The sequence below is a fragment of the Anastrepha ludens genome, chromosome 6 (assembly GCF_028408465.1).
Source record: "Anastrepha ludens isolate Willacy chromosome 6, idAnaLude1.1, whole genome shotgun sequence".
NCBI classification, from domain to species: Eukaryota; Metazoa; Arthropoda; class Insecta; order Diptera; family Tephritidae; genus Anastrepha; species Anastrepha ludens.
Window position 1 is genome coordinate 125,063,910 of NC_071502.1, and position 18,056 is coordinate 125,081,965.

General features: G+C 35.3%; 2 protein-coding genes and 1 long non-coding RNA gene across 4 annotated transcripts; 1 reads left to right on the forward strand and 2 right to left on the reverse strand.

Annotated features, from left to right (window-relative positions):
• Positions 1–777: 777 nt before the first annotated feature.
• LOC128867621 (uncharacterized) lies at positions 778–11,100 on the reverse strand. Its single transcript, XR_008455001.1, has 3 exons — positions 10,439–11,100; positions 9,626–10,029; positions 778–1,539 (listed from the first exon to the last, which is right to left on the reverse strand). It is a non-coding gene; the product is annotated as an uncharacterized LOC128867621 (long non-coding RNA).
• Positions 11,101–12,801: 1,701 nt separating this feature from the next.
• LOC128866659 (DNA mismatch repair protein Mlh1) lies at positions 12,802–15,442 on the forward strand. 2 transcript variants are annotated; one of them, XM_054107561.1, is made up of 6 exons: positions 12,802–12,852; positions 12,973–13,168; positions 13,229–13,492; positions 13,576–14,003; positions 14,061–14,691; positions 14,774–15,442. In XM_054107561.1, exons 2-6 carry the CDS (start codon positions 13,059–13,061, stop codon positions 15,330–15,332), a joined length of 1,992 nt encoding a protein of 663 aa, XP_053963536.1. In that variant the 5' UTR covers positions 12,802–12,852; positions 12,973–13,058; the 3' UTR covers positions 15,333–15,442. The 2 variants fall into 2 exon arrangements, with proteins under 2 accessions (XP_053963536.1, XP_053963535.1); XM_054107560.1 differs by lacking the exon at positions 12,802–12,852 and having other exon boundaries at positions 12,859–13,168.
• LOC128866660 (succinate dehydrogenase assembly factor 2-A, mitochondrial) lies at positions 15,336–16,202 on the reverse strand. The gene is made up of 3 exons (XM_054107562.1): positions 16,082–16,202; positions 15,789–15,982; positions 15,336–15,731 (listed from the first exon to the last, which is right to left on the reverse strand). Exons 1-3 carry the CDS (start codon positions 16,097–16,099, stop codon positions 15,461–15,463), a joined length of 483 nt encoding a protein of 160 aa, XP_053963537.1. The 5' UTR covers positions 16,100–16,202; the 3' UTR covers positions 15,336–15,460.
• Between the last annotated feature and the right edge of the window lie 1,854 nt (positions 16,203–18,056).

Genomic DNA, 18,056 nt, shown 5'->3' on the forward strand with positions numbered 1-18,056 from the left:
TACGGTGGAAAGACTGTACCGACTTTTTAATGCTCTGCAGGATTGTCGTAATCAAAAAATAATAATAGATATGTAGGTATGCAGCAATTATTTTATGTTGTATAAAGAATTGGATGGTGGTATACGTTTTTACTTTTACTGAGAAAGGCATAGCAACTTGAAAACTTTCAAGTTGTTTTTTCCGACATTTCGGTCTTTTGGATTACGACATTAATGAGCGATATATAGATTAGTATTCCAGTATATTGACAACAGCAAGTAATCTATGAAACGCTCAAAGCCACTGTACAATGACTGCATGTGTAAATTTCTAAACTCGTCCGCTCATAATCTTCAACTCGCATTTGTAATACGAAGAAGTCATATGCTGTGCTTCGGGTGTACCTATAACTAATATTAGACAACGGTTACGATGTAAACAGAGCTGAAACTGATGACATACGTCGAACATGTCTACCCTAGGCTTGCTATACACAACACTGCGGAGCTGGAATATTTGCGGGCCAAAATCATCCAACGCACAACTCTCAATCGCATATCGCAATTATATTTACACAGTTACATTTCTAAACACTAAAATATTGAACAAAAAACGTTTCCCGACCTAAAAACTCAATTTTCTGCTTGACAAATGAAGTAATTAAAAAAGAAACACCTTTCTCTGCATACATACATTGGTGGGCAAATTGCAGGGGTACTGTGTGTAGTACTCGCAACAAATACTATTAAAAGCATATAGTATATGCATATGTATGTGCTTGGATATATCAGTGTGATTTCCATAAATGCATAAATATGCAGTATGTGACAATACTCCCTCAGGCAGCGGCTGATAATAATGAGCAACTCGTTGAAATCTCTGCGATTCCAATAAAAATGCACCCCTCTTCGAACTTGTCATTTTGATTGATACCCGCTTTGGGCTTACGAGTATGTACGCTGTGAATCCATGGAGCTGATTTACTTGCAGCTGGATATTAAATACTCTGTTTTTTTTTTATTTTAGAAGGGAAAGATGTGTCAGATAGGAAATGTAAGCTTCTAGCACTTTTGGGCAACTTCATATCATCAAATGCTCACACTATACACTACGGGAGAGAAATATTGGATTTGTTTAATTTTCAATTCAATCACTTTTCGAATATCTACTCATTTTCTTTGCTTGTTTTTCTACAAATGAAAGAATCAACAGTTTTACTCCGACCGGCGGATAGTTTTTTATGAGAAACTTTTTATGACAGATATACACTCAGAACTTTGCCAATGCCTGCCAAGCAGTAACCGGTTTAAGAACAAACCTTTTCCATCATTTGGTATTTCATCGTCGCAGCGTATTTCAATTTGTTTGATTGTTTTCAATTGATTTGAACTACATATGTATTTAAATTTTCGGTGGCTATATTTTTTCATTATGTTGTTTTATATCTTTTCATTATGTAGCTTATTTGAATGTTCTTCAGAATCTATAGATGTTAATTTTAGCATCTATCTCGAGGTTCAAGTCCAAGCGATATTCCAAAAAGGGAAATGTAAATCAATCTAGGAAGAAGAAATAAAAATACTTTTTATATTATATATTATATAAATAAATATGTATGTATGCATGTGTGAATGTATATACACTTGCAAAATTCACGCTGTAGGGAGTGCAAAAGCATGGTCAACATCAAACCTTTACTCGGCTCAAAGCGAATTTGCTGACGTAACGAGGGTTGTGACAGCGGCTGGTTTACGACACACGAGTACATACATAGATCGACAAAATATGAGGTTGTGCTGGTAATGTACGAAAAAATCTACGCAGCCACTGCTCATGTTATTTCGCAATGAGTGGACACAATTCTCCGTGACGTAACAGCCAAAGTTTATCTGACAATTTTCTTCCGATGGTTAAACTTTGACCTGTCATCCTTGAGCAATATTACTCTATCCAAATTCACAAAAAATTCTGTTTGTTAAGAACATTCAATAAAAATCAATGAATGAAAGAATGTTTCATTCGCTTTTACCCATGCATAAATATGTGCTCGTATTTACTTCATTAATTCACTTGTGCGTAACTATTTATGTACATGAATTGTGCCAATATATAATTGTATGTGTGTATGTATGAATTTGTACTGGGTATTTTGACGAAAGAAAAAACTTGTATTTAGCTTTTGCTTTCAAGGTAACAATTCAAAATTCTTGTTCTTCTTCTCTTCTTCTTCTTCTCTTCTTCTTCTTCTCTTCTTCTTCTTCTTCTTCTTATATTGAGCACAGCATTATACCAACACATCATTTATATTCTAAATGGTCATACTTAGTCGATACTCCAACTATTTCCGGGAAATTTGTAATTTCCCAAACAAAATTTTCGACCTTTTCAACAATGTCTTAAGACGTCACCTCTACCTTGTTTGAATAGACTATGGCAACCCTAATCATTGTTTTTCAAAGACTGGAGACCTCGTAATCAGATGGCATGTCTTCCACAAGGATATGGAGGATTTTTTCTTAACTAATGAAACTCGAAATTCAATTTCATCCGTAATTAATGAACCGACTTTACTGAAATTTACTATTTATAGTTGTACTGAAGCATCTAATAGTACTAAAAAATCGGCCAAACCATCTTCAGCCCCATTCCTAGAGCTTTTTGACCTTTTCCTCGTAACTTAAAATGTAGTACTTTGGAGGCACTAAACGCTAAATCGAACTAGGCAATTCGGCTGCTGGATGCCCGTGGATACACACGTCGCAAACTTTACTTGAATGTATACTTGTATAGTTAGATATACTATTGTCGACTTTCCTAAAACTATACACACCTCGACAAAATCATTTTTATTCATGTTATGATTTTTTAACTTGATTATCACATGAATACAATATTTTATAGTAACGGCGTGTGTCCCTACGTTTATGCATATAAAAGCATATACATATTTATATTTGCCACTATACAGAATTCGTAGCATTCTTTGCATTCGGTTCATTTGATTTGATTGATGGCGCACTAGATGTGTGCCAGCATTGGGCGATTTATTGTTCCATTAATCAATGAATAGATGAGTAGGCCGATTGCTTTCTGCATCGATTCATTAATTATTATTGCATGCAGCACATTACTTATAGATATAATTTGTATTATTAAGAAAGAGTAAATTAAAATGAAAATAAGTTTTTGGAAATGATAATATTGCAATTAGATTGTAGGCATTTTTTATGGTTGCTAAAATAGAATATATATACATATATATACAGTCGAACTTCCATATAGTGAATTCGCACGGGACCTAAAAATCACTTCACTATATAGAAACTTCATTATAAAGAAACATTGATTTTTTATGTAATTTTATTTAAAATAATCAGTGAGTTTGGTTTGAATTACAGTCTTCCATTTCTCATTTTCAATAAAAGCTTCCAAATCATGTAGAGAGTTGAAAACATGAAGCGGCACGTCACTCCTCATTTCCACAAAGGTTCTAATTACGCTAATGGATGAAGCAGCTTGTATCAACGTAGGTAATGCCTCCTCAGTTTCTGCCAATTCTTCAACGGTAAAATCGTGTTCATCGTTATCTGAAATAATATTTACATACATATTAAATTTTTGTTTGACTATAAAAAGATAAATGCTTACCAGGTTCAGCTGGAACTCCGCGACTTTCAAAAATGCTGTTGAGAATATCTTCTTCGGATGGGTTGTCCCAAGTCTGCACACCATTATCAACATTTACGTAGTCATCAAACGATGCTTCGATATTTACTACTTTTTTAAATGAAGACTGTAAAGCAGCCAAATCCCATATTGAAAGAAGATCCTCTTCATCCCAATGCTCAAATGGAATCTGCATAGCATCTTTTGAAAATCCAGCCTTTTTAAAACAGTTGGCAATTGTTTCTGGTTTAACATAGACATTCCATACATTGCTAAGATTTCGAACTGCTTGCAGCAAGTCTATGGCCATAACAGAATTTCCCTCATCCACTTGAGTCAATATATTCGTTAAAATTCGTTTTCTGTAATACTGTTTCATGTTGTAGATAATGCCTTGATCCATTGGTTGCAGTAACGAAGTCATGTTGGGAGGATAATAAGCGAGATGAATGTTTCTCAACTTGTCTCTTACATCTTTAGGGTGGGCAGTGCAAAAAACAACACCTTTCTGTTTTGGTCACAAAATTTTTTGTCGAGTTTTACAATCCATTTCGTAAAAATCTCACTGGTCATCCATGTTTTTTTGTTAAACTCATAATCGACACCTAAAGATTTTATTCCCTTGAAGCACCTCGGATTTTTGGCCTTTCCGATTACCAGCAATTTTAGCTTTTCTGATCCAGTCATATTGCTTCCCACCAGGACAGTTATTCTCTCCTTGCTTTGCTTCCCACCAAAGCATTTTTCATTTTTGAATGCCAGTGTTTTAGTTGGCAAGCATTTGAAAAACAAAGCAGTCTCGTCGGCATTAAAAATGTCGTTAATGTTGTAATTTTCAATTAATTTCGGTAAGACGTTCGTTACCCATTCATCACGGTTTTCTATGTTGGCGTCAGCACTTTCCCCACATAATGTCTTTTGAATAACGCCATGCCGACTTTTGAACTTGTCTAACCAACCTGTACTTGCCTCATATTGCTTCGTCAATATCCTCAAAATGACAAGGTCGAAGTCTTTCGCGTTTGGTATTTACTGCCAAATCCTCCGCAGTTTTTAAAATCACTTCCTTATTTTTTATAATATTTGATAAAGTGCTGGGAAGAACTCCGAATTCATTGACAATATCTTTTTTTTTTCTTTCCTTCATTAACTTTGTTAATCATTAATAACTTTTTTTCAAGCGAAATGCTGCTTCGATGCGGCATTTTAACTTCAATCACTGAATAAAACTGTAATAGCTCAGCTTTTTCTGTTTTAATTTTGGGATTCCCCTCATTACAGTTTGTCCACATCTAACTGTAATTTTTTGCAACAGAAAACTTTTGAAAAAATTCACTATATGGAGACAAAAACTTAGGACGCTTGAATTTCCAGCTGTAAAATTTGTTCATTATATAGAAAACTTCACTATATAGAAATTCATTATAAGGAGACAAAAATACACCGAAAGTACAACGAAAAAGCAGTGTCTTCGAAACCAGTTCATTATAAGGAGAGCTTCATTATATGGAAGTTCACTGTAGAGAAGTTCGACTGTATAATAGGCGCGTACACCCTTTTTGGGTGTTTGGCCGAGCTCCTCCTCCTATTTGTGGCGTGCGTCTTGATGTTGTTTCACAAGTGGAGAGACCTACAATTTCAATTTTTTCCATTTTGGTCTTTCACCGAGATTCGATTTTCCATTTTTTCTGCTTTAAAAAATGATTTACAATCTAAAGAATATACATATTTTTAATATTTTAAACTTAATAAAAAGTTTTAAAAGTCCCTATAAAGTCAGTGAAGTGATGAGCGTCGAACGAAAGATGAGTAAGAATGAAAACTTTAATCGTGTTTTTCTCAAAATACGTTTTTTCCCGCGCTGTAGAATATAACTCAAAAAGTAATCAAGACATCAACTTAATATTTTGCTGAAATATTCTTTAACATATTGGCCTCTGCATGCACCTCAAATTTATATTAATTAATTATCACTAAAAATATTGTTTTGATCAATTTGTTCAAAATAAAGTGTAATTTTTTTCTTTTTCACTTCAAATTTTCATTTTTTTAGGTAAGTGCAAAGCAGAATAACTCATTTTAATGCAAAATTTTTGTGTAGTTGATTCCAGTTGATTACAAAAGGCTCTAAATTCCACTGCGCAAATTAAAGGAGCCACGTTTGAATAGTGGCAGCGCCGCCATATTTTACCAAAAAAATTTTTGTATATTCATCTATATAAAAATAGGTCGGGTTTTCCTTCCTGACGTTATAACTCCAGAACGCACGAACCGATTTCCACGGTTTTGCATTCGTTGGAAAGGTCTCGGGTTCCGTGAGGTTTATAGCATGTACTCTGCTCAGTTATTTTCATGTGAGATTTATTTTGCGCATGTTCTTTCAAACGCTAACTTAAAACCGGTATTGTGTTTACTGTGAAATTGAGGTTAAGGTTTTTCGTTTCCTAACAGCTCAATTGGAAGTGGTAATGTGGTAAGTTCAACTGTTTAAATTATGTGGATCGTGCATTTGAGGTTAAATGCATCAGTCTGTCCATAGTCCGAAATGCCGAGAGGATGACGTGCGAACATCGGCCGCCGCACAAAACATGCAAGCCAGCAACAAGTGTATTCACAGAACTTAAGCGAAGAAAGACAAAATATAATAAGAGAAAATGGTGGATGGACCGTGCGGAGCATTATATCCGTATAGCCTTGCATGGATGATGGAAAATGCACAAAATGATATCCGCGACCGTTAGTTGCTGAAACAGTCACAGGGAAAGATGGATATCGAATTCATCGACGACGTTCAGAAGAAGATAATGGTCGAACTATCAAAGTTAAAGCTCAAAATCAAGAGATTATGATCGGAAATTAATCCATTGTATCATATTGCCCGCTGCTATCACGAATTTTCGAAACACATGCGAACGTTGAGAGTTGCCATTCAGCCAAATCAGTGAAATATTTGTGCAAGTACGTCACAAAAGGCAGCGACATGGCTGTGTTTGGTATTGCGTCGGAAAATGTGAATGATGAAATCAGCAACTTCCAAATGGGCAGATACGTCAGTACTAATGAAGCACAGTGGCGATTATTGTCATTTAAAATTCATGAAAGACAGTTGCACAGTTAGCAGTGCATTTGGAAAATGGACAAAGAGTTTACTTCACTGAGGCTAATGCGGCACAACGAGCTGAGAGACCACCATCGACAACATTGACTAGCTTCTTTGCAATGTATGAAGCAGATTCATTCGCAGCGACGTTGATGTACGTTGAAATGCCCAAATATTACACTTACATCAATCAACAAAGAAATTCCAACGTCGCAAACAAGAGACCCCAATTCCAGATTGGCCACAGGTGTTTTCTACTGATGCGCTAGGTCGCATGTATACTGTTCATCCTAGAAATGGTGTATGTTTTTATTTGCGACTGCGGTTGGTAAATGTACGTGGACCATAATTATTTGCGCATTTGAAAACTGTGAATGGCCACCAATGCCAAACATATCGAGAAGCATGTCAACTATTGGGTTTGCTGGAGAACGATTCTCATTGGGATTCAACACTTGCGGATTCAGTTGTTTCATCAAATGCGTACCAAATACGAACGCTGTTCGCAATTATCATCACCACATGTTTCCCTTCACAACTAATTCAGTTATGGAACAAATACAAATACGACATATGTGAAGATATTTTGCATCGCTTGCGCATTCAAACGAATAATCTCGACATGCAAATAACCGATGAAATCTACAATGAAGGATTGATTCTAATTGAAGATCAATGCTTGACTATTGCAAACAAGCTACTGATTGAAGTAGGAATGACTGCGCCAAATCGATGCATTCAACCAAGAGCTGCAATACAATGTTGATACATTGCAGAAATTCGGTCGAAATAATGTGCCGTTGCTGAATGAACAGCAAAAACAAGTATACGAAACATGAATGCAAGCGGTGGACAATAATACTGGTGGTCTATTCTTCCTGGACGCACATGGAGGAACAAGGAAAACATTTGTCATTTCATTGATTTTGGCAACTATTCGAGCAAGATGTGTCATAGCTAACGCCAAAGCATCATCTAGAATTGCGGGGACTCTTCTAGATGGTGGTCGTACTGCAAATTCTGCGCTTAAGTTGCCACTAAATTTAAACACAATTGATACTCCAACATGCAATATTTCCCGATCCAGTGCAATGGGAAAATTGTTGATGCAATGCAAGCTCATTGTTTGGGATGAGTGCACAATGGCACATAAGAAATCACTTGAAGCACCTAACTTCACACTGAAGGATCTTCGGCGAAATAACAACATCTTTGGCGGCTTGATGATATTGTTGGCAGGCGATTTCAGGCAGACGTTGCCAGTAATTTCCCGTGGAACGCCTGCAGATGAATTGAATGCTTGCCTGAAGTCATCACCTTTGTGGAATAACGTAAAAACATTATCGCTAACCCCTAATATGAGAGTTCAACTTCAAAATGATCAAAGTGCTGCACATTTTCCAAACAATTGTTAGCTGTTGGAAATGGAAAAGTCCCAGTTGATGCGAAAGCTGGATTAATTACTCTTACCAACGACTTTTGCCGATTTGTAGACTCTCAATTAGCTCTTATTGACAATGTTTTCCCAAACATTAGTGAGAATTATAAGAATTAGGTTTGGTTAAGTCAACGAGCAATTCTCGCCGCAAAGAATAATGAAGTACACGCACTGAATTTCACCATTCAATCAAAAATCGATGGCGATTTGGTGACATACAAATCCGTTGATTCCATAACAAATCCCGATGATGTAGTAAATTATCCAACGGAGTTTTAACTCTCTGGAGCTACCAGATTTTCCACCACATAACTTGCAACTCAAAGTTGGTTCAGTTATTATGATATTGCGCAATTTGAATCAACCGCGGCTTTGCAACGGTACTCGACTTGCGGTGAAAAGACTTATGCCGAATTTGATTGAGGCAACCATTATTAATGGAAAGTACGCAGGTGAAAATGTATGTATTCCTCGAATACCAATGACTCCGACTGATCTTCCGTTTGACTTCAAACGATTGCAATTTCCGGTTCGCCTTGCGTTCGCAATGACAGTTAGCAAGGGCCAGGCCAATCGCTTAGTGTTTGCGGGATAAATTTAGAAAATCATTGTTTTTCACATGGGCAGCTATACGTTGAGTGTTCACGAGTTGGGAAACCATCCGCTTTGTTTGTGTTAACGTCAGACCAAAGAATAAAAAATGTGGTTTACCAAAGTGCACTTCAATGAAACCGATAATTTGCGGACACGTATAACGCTTCGACTCAGTATTTACTTTGGATTCACTTTCATTTTTTTCTTAGAGAAGTTCAACTAAACTACACTTCATTTTTGTAGTCGAAATGAATTCATTACTATTGTGAAATGAAATAAAATGTTTCCTTTTCAAATATAGGTAAAACAAAAAAAATAATTTTTCTTCATCTTTTAATCCCCAAACGAAATGTTACAAAAAACGAAGCCATCTGGTGGCGAAACGGAGTTCGCAGGGTTTGCTAGTTTAAGCATAAATATTAATATGTAATTTACTTTAAGATAATAAATACTCTGAGTATTTCGCAAAAAATTATTGAAAGCCTCGTTGTCTGGAAGAGCTGCACCCTTAAGAATATATTTCAGTTAATGTTAATATTTACCTATTTTTTGTAGAAAATACAGCTGAAATATATTAGCCCTAAGTGTATTTCCTTTCGTGTACTTAGTCATTGAAAAGAGCAACATTATAAAAGTGTTTTTTGATAATAACTTTTGAACAGAGAAAAAAATCTCTTCGTTTTTTTCATATTTTCAATACTGGGACCAATAAGCATCGATTGATACCCCCCTTAACTTTTTTGATCAATTTTTTCATGTGCTCCATAAACTAGAGAATTGCCGTATATAAGTTTGTATGTGCATTTCAGACAATGTGGGGCCTTATTGTTATATGGTATGTACTTACGTTTTTCGTTAAAAATCCTTGTGCGTATTTCCGGTTCAGATGTTGTTGATGGGCTTCTATGTGCTATGCCGACTCTAGTTGCTGCACCTTTTGCATCCACTACTAGCAGCAGCCAAATCACCCCAAACAGAGCCATTATATTTGACAGAGCTGATTGCACGTACATGTACATTAATTTTTTAGGTATTTCAAATAATTTTTATTAATGTGTGATTTTATACTTTTGGCGCGCATTTATAGGCGCCACAAAGCGCTTTATTCTTTACGAAACATACGCACATTCATTTGTTGGCACTGCGATTATTACTTTAATATATATGCATGTTTTTTACGTGAATTTACAATTATATAAACTTTAATTAGTTAATATTTCACATAACAAATTACTTCAGCCGAAATTTCAACTTAAAGAACAATTTTTTCTATAATTATTTTATATATATTATAATATAATTTGGATTTTGATTTGGACATTGATAATAAATTATTGTGCTACAAATAATTAAAAATAAAGCAGAATAGTTATAAAGAATTTTAATTACTTATTCCTTTTCTGTTTTGCTCATGAACAAGTATGTATAAATAGGTATTAGCATGAATACAAATATTTACACACATACACATACACACACATATGCATGTACATACATTTGCATGCGGATGGGCATTTCTATTAATAAAGAAGTGGTTCCTTCCTTTCAGTTAAAGATTTTAAGCTTTACCAATTAGAGATAAACCTGGTTTTTATACTGAAAATTTCACAAAAAATATTGCATCAAAATATTTTAAATACTTAGGCATTATAATTTGTACATTAAAGCCTGTTTTATTTTAGTTTCATCGTCGTGACTCTAGTAGTAGCAGAAGTAACGAGTTGCGTATTGAAACCGGTCGCCACTGGACATACCACAAAATATTCTTTCAGAACCTTCGAGCAGTTGGAATATTCAGATACTTGTTTACGTACATACAAATTTTTTACGAAGGATTTTCAATTTTTATTCTTTTTTTTATTCTTACTACGGGATGATTTTATTCATTTTTCACACCGCTACCAATCAGTTCTAATTTTTATGCTTTCCACTTTATTCGCTTCGTATTTTTACTTTGCACACACATATGTATATTTCCTCGCAGAATTTTTATAACTTTCTATATAAAACAGCAACTTCTTTAACACACCACTATTTGGGTATGGCATTAATACCAAAATAGTCTCGCATATTCACATATTCATTTTTAAATTCATTTATAAATTTTAATTTTTTAAAGTGACGAAGAAGCTGCACACATTACCAACACAAAAAAAACTCAATCGGTACACAATAACAAACAGCGTTACATCCGCCGCTAAACAATTAATCAATTAAATATCCGTATCCGTACAACTCCAGAGAGAGACTATCATTCTATCATTCTTGCAATTCTTGGACAAACGACTAAAAGACCAGAAAATAGAGCGTCATGCCGCGAAGCAGCATAACAAAATGTAACGAACACTGACTGCTGCTGCTACGTATGTCATGCAAGCCAAGCATGATGAAAAATAATTAAAAGAAACTTATGAAATCGGTGGATTTGGTTGCCCTTATTCAAATATTAGGGGTTTTCACACTGAATTCGTTAACGTTAACGTGGTGCGTGATATTCGGCGCGATATAGATAATACAATGGTGGCGCCATCCGAAAAAAGCTACTTTGTTCTTGGCGAATTTGACAATTGGGCAATTGAATGGGGTCAGTGCAGAAAATAAACAAACATTTGTGTGCAAGTGCAAATTTATGTGTCCACGATTTATTCTACCATTCTGGGCTTTCCACTTATTTTCGCTTATTTATCCTCTGTGTTTCGTTTGGTTATTTTCTGTGCTGATGTCACGACCTTTGGGCTGGCGTATTCTTATATCCGATCATTCTCGGATATTCTGCATCTTCAGTCGAGTAAATTTTTAAGTAATTGTTTCTGATTTAATGAATAATATCTTAGCGATCTATTGAGGTGGTAGCTCTGAAAATGTTGCGGTGTACATAATACAGAAGCTGGCGCCTTTCGAAAGCCGCTACTTAATTTTTCGTGATTTTGACAACCCATGGCGCATCTCTTCAATTAAACAAACAAAAAGAAAAGAAGCTACATGAATGAAGTCCCGCATGTTAATTGTGAAAGCGCGAATTATAGCAATACTTCCATCTGCGGTTTGTTTTCGTTTTATTGATATCGTGACAAGAAAGTGCGTGTTAATGAATGCACAAGTGACGTCACTTCGTCTACTTTAATCAAGAACTATTGTGATTGAGATTAGTTACAGGAACGAGAAAAGCCTATAAAAATAGACAAAAGAGGAATATGGCATTGATTTTTCTTCAAAAACTAATAACACAGCATTATGATAGAAAATTCCTGGACGGTATAAAAAGGGTATTATTCGTGATTTTACTCGATATTTTAATTAATTTCAAAAAAACGTTTTTTGTAACACACTGATTCACACCGGCAACCTACTATAACTTAAAATACTTAGTACTACAGTCTTGTGCAGACCATTGCTTCGATACGCCCGAAATGCGTACATGAAAAAGCATAGTAGCGGTTTCCTTTTAAATCCTTAAATACCTCGTAAGGCACATAAATCTCGTAAGCATACCCGTTCGTAACACAACTGTCACAATTTTTATGATTAGTTTAAGCAAATTGTAAAAGTTTAAGCGATGATTTTAGAGCTTAAATTTACACAATGCCAGAAAGCAATCTTGTCTAATGGAATTGCACAAATATTTTCTTCGAGATGCGTTCATGTAGTGCGTGTTAATGCAAGAATGATGGATTACAAGATTTGGTCATCCCAAACAAAATTTTGAGAATAACTTTAGCTGCTACGTCTAAGATAATTTCACAGCCCAATTTTACTTGCTCATTTCACACATATTTCTACGTTCTCCCATTCTCAGTTTTTGCCGATCTCTGTTGTAAACCAACCGCAGACATATTGCTAATTCCTTCAAATTTGCTTAGAACCGATTAACGGTATGTTGTTGGAAACACTTTTACATTCGGTACATCGTGGGATAAAACTCTAAATTTCAACGTTTCATAAATTTAAATGTTTAGATGAATACCCTTATTCCTTGTTTATTTTATACACCTGTGGATGAATAAATAAAAACTGTAGCCAGAGAAAGCAAACACAGGGTGCTAAGAAGAAACTATTTTTAGTTTTTATTTAATGGTAATTTACATATGTTTGTCCTTTTTGAAAAGAAAATTTATTTTCTGCAAATACACTTGAAAAATCATAAAATACAGTCAATATAAGAAAATCAATATTTTCACATAAATTACCATTTAGATTTAAGTGCACACAAGCGCATAACTGTTGTAAACATGGTAAAATTCTGATGCTCAACTGAAAACGTGAATGCGCGGGAAGCGAAAATGGAACCAGGCATAATAAAGAAATTAGACGAAGTTGTAGTAAATAGAATCGCGGCTGGAGAAATTATACAGAAACCAGCAAATGCACTCAAAGAGCTCATCGAGAACAGGTTAAAATAATTCTGTGTTCCCGTCAATTTGGTCCTAATTAATTTTTTGGATTTGTGCAGTTTGGATGCAAAAGCGACTCACGTTCAAGTAACTGTGAAATCTGGGGGCTTGAAACTACTGCAGATACAGGACAATGGTACCGGCATACGACGCGAAGATCTTTCAATATTATGTGAGCGTTTTACAACATCAAAGCTAAAGAAATTTGAAGATCTAAGCAACATAGGAACGTTCGGTTTTCGTGGCGAGGCCTTGGCAAGTATAAGCCATGTGGCGCATTTAAGCATACAAACGAAAACAGCAAATGAATCCTGTGGCTACAAGTAGGAATCTTATTAATTAGACGAACTGCTGAATACATGTAGTTCCTAACAAATATATATGTGCATACGTTTATACATTTTAGAGCCTTGTATGAGAATGGTCAATTGAAAGGACCTCCAAAAGCTTGTGCTGGAAATCAAGGCACAATCATTACCGTGGAAGATATATTCTACAATATGCCACAAAGACGCCAGTGCCTGAAATCACCAGCGGAGGAGATGCAAATAATTTGTGAGGTTGTATCTAAGTATGCTGTTCACAACTCAAATGTTGCTTTTACACTGAAGAAGTATGGGGAGCCACCATCCTTGCGCACAGTAGGCCATAGTTCATGCAAAGAAAACATCTGCAACATCTACGGTTCGCAAATTGGTCGTGTTTTACTACCAATTGAGTTGGAGGACGATATACATAAATTCAAAATGACTGCACTGGTAACAAAGGTGGACTATTCAGCCAAGCGTGGCATAATGCTATTATTTATCAATCATCGTCTAGTGGAATCTACTGGTGAGCATTAAAACTCATATATTGCACTAAGCATTAATTTCATTTGATACGTTAAAGCTCTGAAAACAGCTATTGATGGTGTATACAGCACCTACTTACCAAAAGGCATGCACCCCTTTATATATATCAGTCTCGAAATGGCATCAACACAGTTAGATGTTAATGTTCATCCGACAAAGCATGCGGTTCATTTTCTTTACGAGGATGAGATAATCGACAAAATTAAGCGCAGAATAGAATTGAAGTTGTTAGGTAGTAATGCTTCACGTACTTTCTACAAACAATTGCGTTTATCGGGCATACCTAATACTGATTCTGAATATGACGACAAAGGAGCAAAAATCAAACATAACGACAAGGAACGCATTGATAAAGATCGCGTTCGAACCGATTCTAAGGAACAAAAATTAGAAAAGTTTCTTTTAAAACAAGGTGCATCTGGACAAGTCGTCAAAACGAATTCAACGACTCTCGGTAATATGACAGAAGAAAGCTTTTCTCTTTTAATACCGAGATCGAAAGTACAGCTTACAAGCATTAAGAATATGCAGGAAAATATCGAACGCCGACTCAATGTTACGCTACGCAAAACACTAAAGGATCTTGTTTTCGTGGGAGTAGTAGACAAGGCGTATGCCTTATTTCAGCAAGAAACTAAGCTGTATTTATGCAATACACTCAAGTTTTGGTATGCAAATACAAATGCCCTTATATAATATTTTATTTTACATAAATTGTAATGGACCTTTTTGCTATTCCATCTATTTCAGCGAAGAACTTTTCTATCAGAGGTTAATTTTTGAATTTCAAAGGCTCGCGCATATCAAATTCGAGCCTTCGTTGAGTATAAAAAATCTCGTAGAGATTGCTCTAGACTCTGAAGAGGCTGGATGGTCGCCGGAGGATGGTGACAAATTGGAACTTGCAGAACGCGCCTCCAACATTTTACTTGAAAAGGCGCCAATGTTGCGCGAATATTTTTCTTTACACATCAGTAAAGAAGGCCAATTAGAGACACTCCCCGCCATATTGCCTCAGCACTATCCATGCAGTACACATTTGCCGTTATATATATTGCGTCTGGCTACAGAAGTAGATTGGGATTCAGAAGTAGAGTGTTTTGAGACATTCTGCCGGGAAACATCCCAATATTATGCACTTATCTCTACATTGGAATTATCTTCGCAGCCTCAACGGCATAAATGGCTGGTAGAACATGTTTTATATCCCGGGTTAAAACGTTATTTACTACCGCCTAATAGCCTTAAGCAACATTTGTACGAACTGTCAAGTTTATCACGACTATATAAGGTATTTGAGAGATGCTAGGAATTCTACATTCACATATTACTTCTTTTATTGTATGTAATATGAAGTAATTATACGCATAAACAGCTTTTTGATGATAAGGATCATAAACTAATAACTAATTTTTATAATTGAAACATCTAAATCCTTCACAAATTTGGTTGACATGTCCGATTTTCGCGTTGAGAGTTAGCCACATGCTCCTTTAGCATACGCATTACATCGTTATCATGTTCAGGAGGTGTTGGTTTAACATTTGTTGCCCAGTAATATATATCCCAATCATTGGTTACTCCATTGATAAGTTGATCGTATTGCGCTGTCAGTGTAGCGTCCATATCCTTCAAATAGCGGGCGACAAAAGTGCTGAGTATCAAATCATTCTCAAGCATACCGCGCTTACGAGACTGGTAAATAAGCCTGCAAGAGCGTAAGAACAACATTAATTTACATTTAAATGGCACATATAAAGTTTACCGTTGTTTCCGAACTTCGAGCGGTTCGTTTGGTCGTAAAGGGTATTCGGGGAGAGGCAAATAATCGGGGTCATCATAGTCGATTATTGGTACGTCGGCGTGATTCAACACCTCTACCTTATCTTTGCCAGTGCCACCAGTGGCTTTTGACGAAAAGGTCTTAGTTTGCAATAAAATTCGACGACAATTAGCAGTCTAAAAAGAGTATTAAAGGAATTATGCAACGTATAAGTGTAAAACGCAGTTGAGGTACAAAATGAAATTTGGAATTCAATTATTGTTTTTTACACTTACCAAAACTTGTCGCAACATTTTAAATCACCTGATTTTCCCAATTTACAATTTTGAATGTAAAACGTAATGTTGTTATCAACTTAATTTGACAAGTCTGTGTTTTGACAACTAAAAGATATGCGAGTTTATTGAACAATTGTTGAATAGAAATTACTCAAAGTACAGGGTGGTCACATTATAGACGCGAAATAAATAACCTATTCACAGAGCTCATTAAATTTTACTTTTGCACGATTTTTGAAATGCGAACAGCTGACTGCTAGGCAAAACTTTCCTTTACTACCACGATATATTTGAATGGGGGGCGGAGGGGGAGGAGGCGCGGCACCACCCACCCCGCCCATTAGAAAGAACAAGGTCACACCATTATAACTGTGAAAGTCCCAACCTCCTAGTGTCCCTATAGAACCCCCAGGAGAAGTTTAAAAATTAGGTTTTTTCCGACCGCATTTGCAGTTTGTACTGAAATACAGTTGAAGAGAAGAGTATACAGCAGTCGTCAACCCAACAAGCATTTGACTTAGGTTTTATATTTCATAGCACTTATGAAATCGCGCGATTTTTATTCCAAATTTTCAGTATTTGTAAAAATTTTTGTTTTTATAATATATATGTATATTTGAAATCAAAAAAGCGCCGCAGGCGAAAATTTGGACTAAAAATCGCGCGATTTTTTTCCAAATTTTCAGTATTTGTAAAAATATTTGTTTTTGTCATATTATGTATATTTGAAACTAAAAAAGCGCCCCTATAAATAATAAAAGAATTGTTCCCTTTTGGTTGACTGGGTTTTTCTTATTTCGCTTTGTTCTTCTCTCTCTCATCGTCCGTTTGACAGTTCGCTCCTCAAATTTATTCTGCACGGTATTACAAACGGTTAGAAGAACATTTGTAATACTAGAATTTTAATAGAATTTAAACTATTATTTAGTAAAAATAGCTTTAAATCGAATCTTAATGTAATAAAGAATGTTTATAAGTGATTTTGTTACTTTTCTGTGTTTGTATTTATGTGAAATAAGCGTCTGTAATAGGGCATTTTTTTAAGCTTATGCAAAAAAGCTGCATTTTTAACGTTAAATATTGCTATTAATTCTTAATTTCAATTTATCAAAAGTAATATAAATCAAAAGGCTGATATAGTGACTACATTTGCGTGTAATAATTTTTAAATTCGGTCCACGCACTTAGACATTATAAGCAAATATATCGTGGTAGAAAAGGAAAGCTCAGCCGACTGCTATTTTGCCCATCTATTTTTCCTTAGTTTGTTAAATTTATAAAAAACGAATTGAAACTCGCACAAATTTAAGAATTTTGTAAATAATAGTGGCATAAATGAAGTCACTTTGAAGAAATATAATTGCAAAAATATTATTTCTGAGATGTTAATTAAATTAAAGACATCAATCCAACAAATATAATACAATCCGGAATTGCATGCAACAGCTCCAGGTTTGCGAACTCGGTATTACTTTTTTTTTTTTGAATTTGAGATGTGATTGGCGGGATTTTACATCCACAAAAAGCCAGGGTGTTCAACGTTTAGCATTGAAAAATACCTATTTTCGGTATGCAAAACTAAGTGCTCTGATGCATCATAGTTTTGAGAGTGACATTATTTAAAAGGAAAGGTTGGCAGCACTAAGAAATGAAATAAAAGACTTAAAGACTTCATTGTTTTTAAATATGGAAACGAGGTCCGTGTATGACTCAAAAAAGCTGTAATTTATTCTGATGTGATCAAGGAGTGGACAGTTAAAAATTCTGTGCACGTAAGAGTTAATTATAATATACGCTGTCATAAGTACATCCTTCTAGTATTCTATTTACCATTTTGATAATTTTGACATCAAAGGATGCTTTATGAAACCAAGGTTTTGTCGGCAAGCAATCATGCAGTTTGGCAAAAAGGTTTGGTTTTTCTTCTGAGAATGAACGAAAGCCGTCATACCAATCCCTCAATATTAAATTT

Coding starts and splice junctions, on each gene's coding strand:
- LOC128866660 (XM_054107562.1), bottom strand. Junction 15,732..15,788: donor CTCGAAGTTCGGAAACAACG/GTAAACTTTATA, acceptor ACGCTCTTGCAG/GCTTATTTACCAGTCTCGTA.
- LOC128866659 (XM_054107561.1), top strand. CDS start 13,059: ATGGAACCAGGCATAATAAAGAAATTAGACGAAGTTGTAGTAAATAGA. Junction 13,169..13,228: donor AAAGAGCTCATCGAGAACAG/GTTAAAATAATT, acceptor GGATTTGTGCAG/TTTGGATGCAAAAGCGACTC. Junction 13,493..13,575: donor AATGAATCCTGTGGCTACAA/GTAGGAATCTTA, acceptor TATACATTTTAG/AGCCTTGTATGAGAATGGTC.